The sequence below is a fragment of the Balaenoptera physalus genome (assembly GCF_965194825.1).
Source record: "Balaenoptera physalus genome assembly, chromosome: X".
NCBI classification, from domain to species: Eukaryota; Metazoa; Chordata; class Mammalia; order Artiodactyla; family Balaenopteridae; genus Balaenoptera; species Balaenoptera physalus.
Window position 1 is genome coordinate 7,186,229 of NC_138903.1, and position 12,316 is coordinate 7,198,544.

The following is a 12,316-nucleotide window of genomic DNA, read 5'->3' on the forward strand; positions in this document are numbered from 1 at the left end:
CCATGAATTATATTGTATAGCTTGTAATGACTCTTTTGGTGTTTCTTCCAAACGTATATGGTAATATTAGTCTCGTTTACAGTGAACTCGGCCTGCCACTTCATCGTTCGCGTCACTCCTGAGCCGTCCACTGCTGCGAGCAGTTTTTATGCCAGAGCCACATTATGCGTAGGGTTGACGCATGTTTCCTGCCTCTTTGCCGGAGGCCTTAAGCCCTTCCGTGACTCTGCTTACGTCCGCTAAGCTTGCCTTCAGGAGGAGATTAACACCCGAGGATGGAGGTTCGCTGCAGGAGGCCGTAAGGGGTGGCCACATGGGGTGGCGTGGCGACACATCTGAAGAAAGGAGGTGTCTGGTCTAGTGACGGCACGCATGCCTGCTAGGAGCAGGTTTCTTGCCACGTGCGTGGGCTTCTGGACGTCACTGAGGTGCAGTGAGTTCTGCCCCAAGCCAGTGTCGTGCGGGGCTCCCCTCTGCTGCTGGCTCCTTGGAGCTGTCCTAGGGCAGGCGGCTCTGTGCGTGGCCCCAACGTGGATGAGCGCAGGTGTTCCTGAAGCAGCTAGAGGAGAGGGATGGGTAGGACGTCAGCAGGTTGTGTCCCTCCTGCTTGTCCCTCCTCCCCACTTCCTCTCCTTTCTCCCCCCTCTCCCCCCGCCCCCCCCCCCAAGAGCTCTTCCTGGGGCAGAAACTGTGTGTTCCCACAGAGGGTGTCTGTCTTACTGGGGATGCTGGTGGGTGCTGCTTTTGGAGGGTGGTCTGAGATTGATCGTTCAAATTTCAGGGGAAAAGTGTCTGCTTTGAGCATTTGCGGGATTGTGGCTGTTTGCTACTGTGCTTACTTTCTGCTTAAAACAGTAGACCCAGAGGTTTATCCTGGACAGACGCCGACTCGTTTGGGCTCTTTGCCATTCTTGTTTTTATGAAATAAAATCAGGAGGGAAAAAAAGCCACATAGAGCAGAATTGTTTTATTTGGGGAAAAGTTGCTTCTATTCAGATGTAGATTTAGTGTATGGCTTAACCAACTTAATCAGTTGAATCTCTAGGTGAGATGTTTCATATTCTAAGCCAAGTAGAGAGTGGTAAACAGTTATGATTTTGTTTTTCATTAGAAGGCATGCAAGTGATGTTGATATAATTTAGTTTGGAAACGCTGATGGTTTCTAATATATTAAGGCATGCAGAGAATGTTTCACGTAATTTTGTTTCTATACTCTTACGTATAAGACTCACCAGCTCTGTTGCTAATCCTTAGGGCTACTCGTACTTAGTTATGTTAATGGTTGCACATTTGAGTGTCTGGGGTGTCTTTACCAAAAAATCCATTCTGTTTACATGTAGCCAAGAGGCTGCATCGGTGCCTTTCTGAAAACTGGGGGCATGCACCGTGACCTCGGGTGGTTTGGACAAAGCGTTTTTAGTACTGGTAGTGCTGGGTGAGATAGTCCCCTCACCCCCCTTTGCAAAAGTTAACGGGAAAATAGCCAAGCCATTTGGGTCTGCTCCAATTCTGCCTGCGTTCATTGTGTGACATTTCTACGCGGTCTTTCCTGCTAATGCACCCGGGGAACGCCAGAGGCCGAGACAGGCGTGCACTTGCCCTTGCTGGGAGACAGATAAGGGGTGCCCCGGCCTCGTGGGGCGGAACCCTGATGCTTTTATCCCGTGTGAATGCTGCTACTCGGCCCTGGCATTGGTTTAAAATGCAGCTTTGATGTCTTGTATCAGTTTCAGCTGTTTAGGTCATTTGGGAATTTTCATCTTTACCTCTTTCTCCTCGTGAATAAAGGCAGGAACTCCTGGACTCTTATCCCATTTTATCAAGGGTGATGTCACCACCCACAGCATCGTGTTGTCAGATCAGTGCCGGAGAAAAGAACTCCGCTATTCACAGAGTGGTCTGACCGCTGTTTTTATTCGTTCACGTAATGTGTGTTGGAAGCGCTCCAGCCAGGCGGCTGAAGTCATACCCATAGGTCCTGCCCTCGGGGAGCTGGCAGCTGAGGGGGCTGATGGGCACGGACAGGAAAAGCTCTAACAAGTGGTGGCTCTGGCGGAAGGAAGGAGGGCTGGAGCAGAGCTCAGCAGTCAGGCTGTCCTTTGAAGGCTGAGCCAGGTTTGAGACACAGACGTGGACCTAAGTCAGTGGTGCCGGGACCTGCTAAAGAGGCTGGCAGAGCGGATGGGGGAAGGGAGGAAGGGTAGCTCGGGGCTAGAGCGGCGAGTCTCAGACCTGAGCTCGCCTCTGAATGACCTTGAGGGCTTGTGCAAACAGGCGTCCCGCCCCAGCCTGTGCCCCTGCGATGCCAGTGCCGCCCGGCCCGGGGAGCAGATCACAGTACCGCGGTGGGGGGGCGTGGGCTTCACTCCGTGGCAGCTGGGAGCAGCTGAGGGTGGTGGGGTGAGGGCAGGAGCTGCCAGAGCTGAGTTGCAGGGAGACTGGTGTGGTAGGAGGTAGAGGCAGCTCGGGAGAGGGAGAGGCCGGTCAGCATCTATCCTCTAGAGGCTTGACCGGAACAGGAAGGAAGCAGCAGCTCAGGGCAGGCTACATTTTGTGTCTGTAGGGCTGTGCTTTTTATGTGTTTGTTTGACTTTCAAAGAATAAAAAGGGTGTTTGCAGTTGTCGCCCTCCTCCAGCCCAGGCACACCCTCAGTATCAGGAGGGCCTGTCCCCGCTGTGGGCCTGTCCCTCGGGGCCTCTGCACAGCCTCCCTCCCTAAGCTCTGGGGGCTCCTTGCCTGGAACTCACCCCCCTCACCCGCAGGACTCACTGGGGAGCATTTGAGGAACTTTCCAGCCTGCCCTTTATCTGGAAGGCCCCTCGCCACTGCCGCCCCCCCCACCCCCCGACCGTGACGCTTGCTTCTAAGATGCCCCAAGCATCTCTGTTGGTTTTATTTTCCCCGAGGACTCTTCCCATCGCCAGTGTCGCCTGCAGCCAACACACCCTGTGGTGCCCCCGCCACAGTGTCCCGCCAGGCCCTTCCCGTTGGCCTCCCAGCCTGCAGGCCTGGTACTGTCAGGCCCCCCGCGCTCGTGGGGACCACATGCGGACTGCGTTTATTTTCTGAGGCAGCGCCTGTTGGCTGCACTTGGAAAGGTTAGGAAAATAACCCGGCGTTCACGTGGTTTGTTGTTTTTTTTTTTTTTGAGGGAATTCTGCTCTTTCTCTGAATGAGAAACATTTCATTGAAGCCCTTATTTTAATAATGCCTTTTTAAAAATGAATTTTCTGTATCTAGATCCATCCTTAATTTTCATTGGTATCCTAGCATTTTTTTATATTTGTGATCTAAACCCCTTCCTTTCAAAAAAAAAAGACTACCTAGCATATAAAATTATTTTTAAAAATTGAAGTAAATTTAGATTAATTTTGGTGTGCAACTTGTGGGAAAGGTTTCAGAGAACCCTCATTAGGACGAATAATTTGATTTGGAAGCCAGAAAACCCGGTGTTAATAGCAGCATTGCTTTTCAGTATTTATGTGGAAGGAGTATTATGCCATATTACAAATGACATTTTGGAAGAGTGACCGTGGCCTGGAGGAACGCTCACCCAGCCAGGAGGGCTGCAGAGAGAAAGGGCCCCGCCAAGCCTGCACGATGCTCTCAGCTGTCTGAAGCGGGGAAAGAAATGCAGAGATGTTACCCACGTTCATCTTCAGGTTACAGGTTGTCCTCCTTTATTGTCTTCTTCGCATTGTAATTTTTAAATGCTCCATGTTTTCTACAGTATGCCTGTTCTGTAAGATTTCCGAGCAGCAGTAGCCATTTGGATGGAAAGGATTTCTTCCCTGTACACTGGGGTGCCCGTGGTAGCGACTGTTAGGCTCCCGTGGGCGTGACCTGGATCAGCCCCGTCGCGTTTCCGGAGCTGGCAGGATTGTGCAGCTCCACGCACAGGAGGGGTCAGCACCTGCACCCCGGCCAGGTCAGGCTGTTTCCTCCCTGGCATCGCTGACCACACTGCCTTGCACAGAGGCGTGGCCTTGGACGTCTCTGGGCTGAGCCGTGCCGTCCTTCTTCCTCCCGGAAGGGGCGTCCTTGCTGGTCTCCCCAGCCGAGCTGGCTTGTGTCTGACTGCGTGGCCTGCGGAGGGGGCGTTCCTTTCACACCTCGCCCTTCTGTTCCTGTTTGATGTCTGGCGGGGGGACTGGTCCAGCTGTAGCAGACGTAGCAGACGTCCCGCCCGCCAGGAGAGGAAGGTTCGGGTGTGGTTCGCTGCATACGTGCTGTGTGTGCGTTTCCTTCCGACACGCGTGGCCCCCTGAGGGGGCAGGGCGCTTAACCCCTAACCAGGTACCGCCAGGTACCACGTGGTCCGAGTTCTCCGAGGCCCTCACATCGGGGCATCTTGCCCGGCACAGCCTGTGGCCTGTGCACCCCTCACGGCCCCAGACTTCCAGGGACCCGGGTGGTTTAAAGCCACCTGGAGTGCGTTTATCTTGTGTGGGAAGAAACACCATCGTCTGTTGAAACGAGCGCCTTAAATCGGCCCCTGCCATTTCTGTTCCATCTGGGAACGCTAGGTGGCGCCAGAGCGTCCGGTCCCCAGAGCTTTCCTGCCCAGCGTGGTCACGGGCTTGTGATGGAGGGACCAGCCCTCAGCCACATGTCCTCCTCCTCTCATCAGCAGAATCCAGTTTTAGCCATCAGAGGGGCTGACAAACAGAAACCGCCTGAACCTTCCTCGATCCCCAGATATGTTCACTGTGCTCTAGGAAAGTCCGAGGACCTGACAAGAGCCACATACGTAGGAAAATTTCACTCTCCCCAGGAGCCATGATTCCTCACTTAGAGCTTCTAGGTACCACTCTTTTCACTGTGTTTTCTCTTTGTTTTTTTGTTTTTAAAGCTCCAGTTAGTACCCTAACTGTTGACTATGTCTTCTCAAAGTGGAGGCATATATCTGTGTACAGACATACCTTGCTGTGTTGTGCCTCACTTAATTGTGCTTCACAGATACTGCGTTTTTTTTTGTTGTTTTTTTTTTGTTTTTTACAAATAGAAGGTTGTAGCAACCCTGTGTCAAGCAAGTTTGTTGGCACCATTTTTCCAACGGCACTGGCTCACTTTGTGTCGCATTTTGGTAATCCTCACACTATTTCAGACTTTTCCACTATCATATTTGTTATTGTGATCTGTGATCAGTGATCTTTGATGTTACTAATATTATTACTGGGGCTCAGATAATAGTGTTTCTCAGCAAAAAAGTATTTTAAAATTAAGGTATGTACATTGTGTTTTTTTAGGCATAATGCTATTGCACACTTGGTAGACTATAGTATAGAGTAAACATAACTTTTATATGCACTGGGAAACCAAAAAGTTCACGTGACTAGCTTTATTACAGTATTCACTTTATTGTGGTGGTCTGGAACCCAACCCGAAATATCTCCAAGGTCTGCCTGTATTATCCTTTAAAATAAGAGGAGAAACATTTACTCTTCTCAAAGAGGACGACTGCCCCAGTAAACCAGCTGGTTCCCCACTCATTCCAATTACAGAGTTGAAATATGTTACCACAAAGTGTAAGGCGTTTTCTTTTCCAAGCCTCTTTTTCCTTTGCCTGCAGTTTGTCTAGTTTGTTTCCTTCATTAATTACCTGTAAAGGAAGATGAAAGACGTTACAGATATTATAGCACAGAAAAAGCCATCTGAAAATGAAATTCATGTGGCCAGAACCTTCCTTACGAGGATTTTGAGAAACTTTATGAGGTACAGTTTTGGTTTTACAATCCCTTTACTTGTGTGGTGTGATGAATTCGTCTGTTTTATGCTTTAGCTCGTGGGAAACTATCAAAAGGTCAACACATTCCACATTTTGCCACCCGTGTATTTTTCCTTGTTTCTGAGTCATCAGAAGGTTTATGTTATAAATGCTTTCTGGGTTTTCTTTAATATTCGTTGTTGCATAATATTCTATAATGTTTTTGCCTGTTGGAAGAATGTTTGATCCCCATCAGGTACTTAGAGGCTCAACTGAACCCTTTCTCCGATCTCGATTGGGCTGCAAAGTGTCCCTGGTGAGGCTAGATCCGTCTTAAATTGCAGGAGGAGGAGGGGCGAGCATGGGCGGTCTGCTCATGCAGCAGCTTTCCCCTGGAGGCCCTGTGATGTTCCTACGGCGGCTTCAGGGATTTCCAACTGGACATGCTTTTTCACACCTGGGCAGGTGTGGTCAGAAACCTAATAAGCCACCCACGGATGGTGGGGACGGTGGAGGGGGGCAGGGAAGGCTCCTGCCACGTTCAGAAGCCCTGGCAGGAATGGACTGGAGCCTGCTGGTCTTAGGGCGTGGTGATTCCCATGACAGGAGCCCTTAGATGACTTCGGACGCTCTGGGAGGCTCAGAGGAATACGTGTCCACCAGTGCCCGTTAACTACAGGATAGCTGTGTTCACTTAGTTAAGTGAGTGAATAAATAAATGCAGTCAAAACTCTGCGGGACCCAGCTCAAGCTTTTCTGCAGCCCAGTGCCTTCTCCTCAAACAGGCTAAGGGCCTGTGCAAAGTTGCACTGACACCGGGCAGACAGAAGATCCTGCTGTGTCTTGGGGATGGGGCAGCGGGGGTCGTGGGCAAGATTCACGTACTTACTTAGAATAAATTTGGAAGCCTAAGGGCTGGTTCACATTCTGGAGCCTGTGATTCTCACCCGGGGATGTTCTCCGGTAACGAACCTGTACAAAGAGCGCTGGTGCCCAGATGCAATGGGAAGCACCGGACAGCCATGCAGTGAATCACACAGGAATCATTTCTGCCTCTCGCTCCTTTCTTGGCCTGAAGTTGTCCTTGGTGTGAAGTCCCTGAGTCATCTGCATCCTTTTTCAGGAGGAATGAGCTAAGCTGGAGGCCGCACTCCTGGCACGTCACCAAGTTCTCCGACAGCCACCCCGAGACATCGGCATCTCCATTCCCCTCTACCAGCTCCTGCCCCTCGTGGCCAGGCCAGCACCACGCCAGGTAGGCACGCCTTTCCCGCTGGGATGGGAAGCTGGTTTCACTTTCTACCACGCTCATGACTTCCCTGCCTTGTCCTAATTGTGCATTTCTCACTTTATTTTAATTTTTGTTGAGGTACAGTTAATTTACGATATTGTTCATTTCCGGTGTACAACATAGTGATGCAAAATTTCTATAGCTTATACTCCATTTAAAGGTATCATAAAGTATTGGCTCCGTTCTCTGTGCTGTACAATATATCCTTGTAGATTATTTATTTTATAGTTTATACCTCTTCCTCCCCTACCCCTATCTTGCCCCTTCGCCCTTCCCTCTCCACACTGGGAACCACTAATTTGTTCTCTATGTCTATGAGTCTGCTTCTGTTCTGTTATATTCATTTGTTTATTTTTTTAGATTCCACATATAACTGATATCATACAGTATTTGTCTTTCTCTGTCTGACTTAGTTCATTAAGCATAATACCCCTCTAGGCCCATCCATGTTGATGCAAATGGCAAAATTTCATTCTTTTTTATGGCTGAGCAGTATTCCATTGTGAGTGTGTGTGTGTATATATATATATATATATATATAATATATACCAGTCTTCTTAATCTGTTCATCTGTTGATCTGTTGATGGACATTTAGGCTGCTTCCATATCTTGACTCCTTGTAAATTATGCTGCTATGAACATTTGGGTGCATGTATCTTTTCAAATCAGTGTTCTCATTTTCTTTGGGTATATACCCAGGAGTGGAATTGCTAGATCATATGGTAGTCCTATTTTTAGTTTTTTGAGGAACCTCCATACTGTTTTCCACAGTGGCTGCACCAGTTTACATTCCCACCAATAGTGAACAAGTGTTCCCTTTTCTCCACGTCCTCACCAGCAGTTGTTATTTGTTGTCTTTTTGATGATGGCCATTCTGGCAGGTGTGAGGTGATACCTCATTGTGGTTTTGATTTGCATTTCTTTGATTAGCGATGTTGAGCACTTTCCGTGTGCCATCTATATGTCTCCTTTGGAAAAACGTCTGTTCAGGTCTTCTGCACATTTTAAAATCAGGTTTGTTTTTTTAGATACTGAGTTGGATGGGCTGTTTATATAGTTTGCATATTAACCTCTTATTGGTCATATCATTTGCAAATATTTTCTGCCATTCAGTAGGTTGTCTTTCCATTTTGTCGATGGTTTCCTTTCCTCTGGAAAAAAAGGCCTTTAATTTTCGGGACTTCCCTAGTGGCACAGTGGTTAAGAATCCGCCTGCCAATGCAGGGGACACGGGTTCAAGCCCTGGTCTGGGAAGATCCCACATGCTGTGGAGCAACTAAGCCTGTGTGCCACAACTACTGAGCCTGTGCTCTAGAGCCCGCGAGCCACAACTGCTGAAGCCCACGTGCCTAGAGCCCGTGCTCCACAACAGGAGAAGCCACCACAATAAGAAGCCCGTGTACTGCAACGAAGAGTAGCCCCCGCTCACCGCAACTAGAGAAAGCCTGTGCGCAGCAACGAAGAACCAACGCAGCCATAATTAATTAATTAATTAATTAATTTAAAAAGCCTTTACTTTTAATTAGGTCCCATTTGTGTATTTTTGCTTTTCTTTCCTTTGTCTTAGGAGACAGAGCCAAAAAAATATTGCTACAGTTTATATCAAAGAGTGTTCTGCCTATGTTTTCCTCTAGGAGTTTTATGGTTTCTGGTCTTAAATTTAGGTCTTTAATCCATTTTGAGTTTATTTTTGTGTATGGTGTTAGGGAGTGTTCTAATTTCATTCTTTTACGTGTAGCTGTCTGGTTTTCCCAGCACCACTTATTGAAGAGGCTGTCTTTTCTCCACTGTATATTCTTGCCTCCTTTGTCGTGGATTAATTGACTGCAAGTGTGTGGGTTTACTTCTGGGCTCTCTATTCTGTTTCATTGTTGTATGTGTCTGTTGTTGTGCCAGTACCATATTGTTTGATGACTGTAGCTTCGTGGTGTAGTCTGAAGTCAGGGATTGTGATACGTCCAGCTCTGTTCTTCTTTCTCAAGATTGTTTTGGCTATTCAGGGTCTTTCATGTTTCCATGCAAATATTAAAATTATTTATTCTTGTTCTGTGAAAAATGCCCTTGGTATTTTGATAGGGATTGCATTGAATCTGTAGATTGCCTTGGGTAGTATGGTCATTTTAACAGTATTATTCCAGTCCATGAACATGGTATATATTTCCATCTGTGTATGTCATCTTCAGTTTCCTTCATCTGTGTCTTACAGTTTTCTGAGTATAGGTCTTTTACCTCCTTGGTTAGATTTATTCCTAGGTATTTAGTTCTTTTTGATGCAATGGTAAATGGGATTGTTTCCTTAGTTTCTCTGTCAGATAGTTCATTGTTAGTATGCAACACGTTTTTTTGTATTGATTTTGTATCCTACAACTTGACCAAATTCTTTGATGAGCTCTAATAGTTTTTTGGTGGCGTCTTAGGATTTTCTATGTACAGGAAGTCCCCTACATCCGAACGAGTTCTGTTCTGAGAGCATGTTTGTAAGTCCAGTTTGTTCGTTAAGTCCAACAAAGTTAGCCTAGGTACCCAACTAACACAGTCGGCTATATAGTACTGTACAGTAAGAGTTTTATAATACTTTTCACACAAATAATGCATAAAAAACAAACACAAAAAATAAAACATTTTTAATCTCATAATACAGTACCTTGAAAAGTACAGTAGTCCAGTACAGTAGCTGGCATACAGGGGCTGGCATCAAGTGAACAGGCCAGAAGAGTTACTGACTGCAGGAAGGTGAGGAGGTGGGAGATGGTAGAGCTGAAGGATTGTCAGCAGTAGGAGACGGAGGGCAAGCTGCAATTTCACTCACGCCTGACGTTGATGGCACAGGTTCTGGTTCCTTGCTGGATTCAATTCTATCTACCCTCTTGAAAAAACAATCCAGTGATGTCTGGGTAGTAACACTTTTTTTCTCGTCATAGATGACACGGTAGCACTGGATTGCATTCTGAACAGCTGCTGCAGCCTTTGTGTACCGTTCTGTGTCCGGTTCCTGTGCCTCAAAAACTAACAGTGCCTCCTCAAATAAAGAAAATCCCCTTGCCATTTCCTGCATCGTGAATCTCCTTGGTTCTTCAGCTACTTCTTCTTCCTCTTGTTCCTCTTTGTCCTTTCTCTGGGCCTCCAGTTCTATCAGGTCTTCATTAGTAAGCTCCTCGTGTTACACAGCAAGGAGTTCAATGAAATCATCCTCTTGCAGATCTAGCTTGAGATAAAGATACTGTACTACTGTACTCTGTACAGTACTGTACAGTACACAGAAGCACAGCCACTTGTAGAGGATGCACGCACGTGACAACGTACCAGACACGTGAACTAACTTATGTGATTGGACAGGCACATGCATGTTCCCATCTGAAAGTTCTCAACTTGAAGGTTCGCATGTAGGGGACTTACTGTATAGTATCACGTCATCTGCAAGCAGTGACAGTTTGACTTCTTCCTTTCCAGTTTGGATTCCTTTTATTGCTTTTTCTTTGATTGCTGTGGCTAAGACTTGCAAAAAGTATGTTGAATAAGAGTGGTGAGAGTGGACATGCTTGTCTTGTTCCTGATCTTAGAGGAAATGCTTTCAGCTTTTCACTGTTGCGTATGATGTTAGCTGTGGGTTTGGCATAGATGGACTTTATTATGTTGAGGTGCGTCCCCTCTATACCCACTTTGTTGAGAGTTGTTATCATAATGGATGCTGAGTTTTGTCAAAACCTTTTTCTGCATCTCTTGAGATGATCTTATGGTTTTCATCCTTCAATTTGTTAATGTGGTGTATCACATTGGTTGATTTGTAGATATGGAACCATCCTTGCATCCCTGGGATAAATTCCACTTGATCATGGTGTATGATCCTTTTAATATATTTTTTGGATTCAGTTTGCTAATATTTTGTTGAGGACTTTTCATCTATGTGCATCAGTGGTACTAACCTGTAATTTTATTTTTCTGTGATATCTCTGTCTGGTTTTTGTATCAAGGTGATGCTGGCCCTGTAGAATGAGTTCAGAGCATTCCTTCCTTCGCAATTTTTAGAATAGTTTGAGAAGGAAAGGCATTAGTTCACCAGATGAAGCCATCTGGTCCTGGACTTTTGTTTGTTGAGAGTTATTTATTTATTTATTTTAGATTGAGTTTCATTACTGGTAATTGGTTTGTTCGTATTTTCTACTTTCTGGTTCGTTCTTGGGAGATTGTACTTTCCTAGAAATTTGTCCATTTCTTCTAGGTTGTGTTTTTGTGGTATCAGTTATAACTTTTTTCATTTCTGATTTTATTGATTTGGGGCCCTCTTTTTTTCTTGATGCGTCTGGCTAAAGATTTATCAATTTTGTTTACCTTTTCGAAGAATCAGCTTTTAGTTTTATTGATCTTTGTTAATGGTTTTTTAGTCTGTATTTCATTTATTTCTGCTCCAATCTTCATGATTTCTTTTCTGCTACTAACTTTGGGCTTTGTTTGTTCTTTTTCTAGTTCCTTTAGATATAAGGTTAGGTTGTTTGAGTTGTTTGTTTGTTTGTTTCCTGAGGTAAGCTTGTATTGCTCTAAACATCCCTCTTAGAACTGCTTTTGCTGTGTCCCATAGATTTTGGATTGTTGTGTTTTAAATAGCGTCTTTCTTGACCTCAGAATGATGTTCTTTTTCTGATGAGAAAAGGCCGTGGACACACCATTACTGGTAGGACTATAAATTTTTTCACTGAGTAGGCAGGTGTATAATGCTTGAAAGCAAAAAATAAAACACCACGAGAAAGGACAAGCAAGTGTGCTTCCTCACTTATGTTCTCCAGCTGATGAATCAGGAGCCTGGAGCCTTCCCTTTCTGGCTGAACCCCTTTGGGCCAGCCGAGTGGGATGGCTGTCCACGTCACCCGTGTGTCCACAGCCACCACATTACTTATTGCCGGGCAGGCTTTTTGGCCAAAGCTCCCCAGGAAATTCTGTTAAACACCAGCACTCTCTCCCCAGCCCCCAGGTTGCTGTGTGGAGGTACAGGGGAAACCAGGGGGCTTCACAGCCCGTGTGCCAGGCCCAGTGGTTTCTTGGTGACTGTGAGACAGAGGACGTTAGAATGGTGAGCTGGTGGAAGGGGGGGCGCTGCTCAACCTGGCTTCTCTGGAGCCCACATTTTGGGGTCAGAAGGGCTAATGCAAGGCAAACATGGGACCACACCATGGGGGTATTTGGCTTGGAGTTGCTCCTCCTGGTCACATGGAGCTGACCAGTCGCCTGAGGTTAGTGGCCAGTGTCCTCACTGGTCTGTTAGAAGGAGGATGGTAACAGCAGTAGTGTGGCTGTGGGGTGGGTACACAGGTGCATGTGTGA

General features: G+C 46.5%; 1 protein-coding gene across 3 annotated transcripts in view; it reads left to right on the plus strand.

The window, feature by feature from the left end:
- Window positions 1-12,316, plus strand: part of SHROOM2 (shroom family member 2) — a gene marked incomplete at its 5' end in the record, with an annotated part of 140,343 nt that overhangs the window by 69,957 nt on the left and 58,070 nt on the right. For 2 of the 3 annotated variants that reach the window (XM_082446212.1, XM_082446214.1), the window contains one exon: window positions 6,832-6,963. The exons of the other annotated variant lie outside the window; for it this stretch is intronic. In XM_082446212.1, the coding sequence (XP_082302338.1) occupies window positions 6,832-6,963 (132 nt within the window). The remainder of the gene's footprint in view (window positions 1-6,831; window positions 6,964-12,316) is intronic. 3 annotated transcript variants of the gene reach the window in all.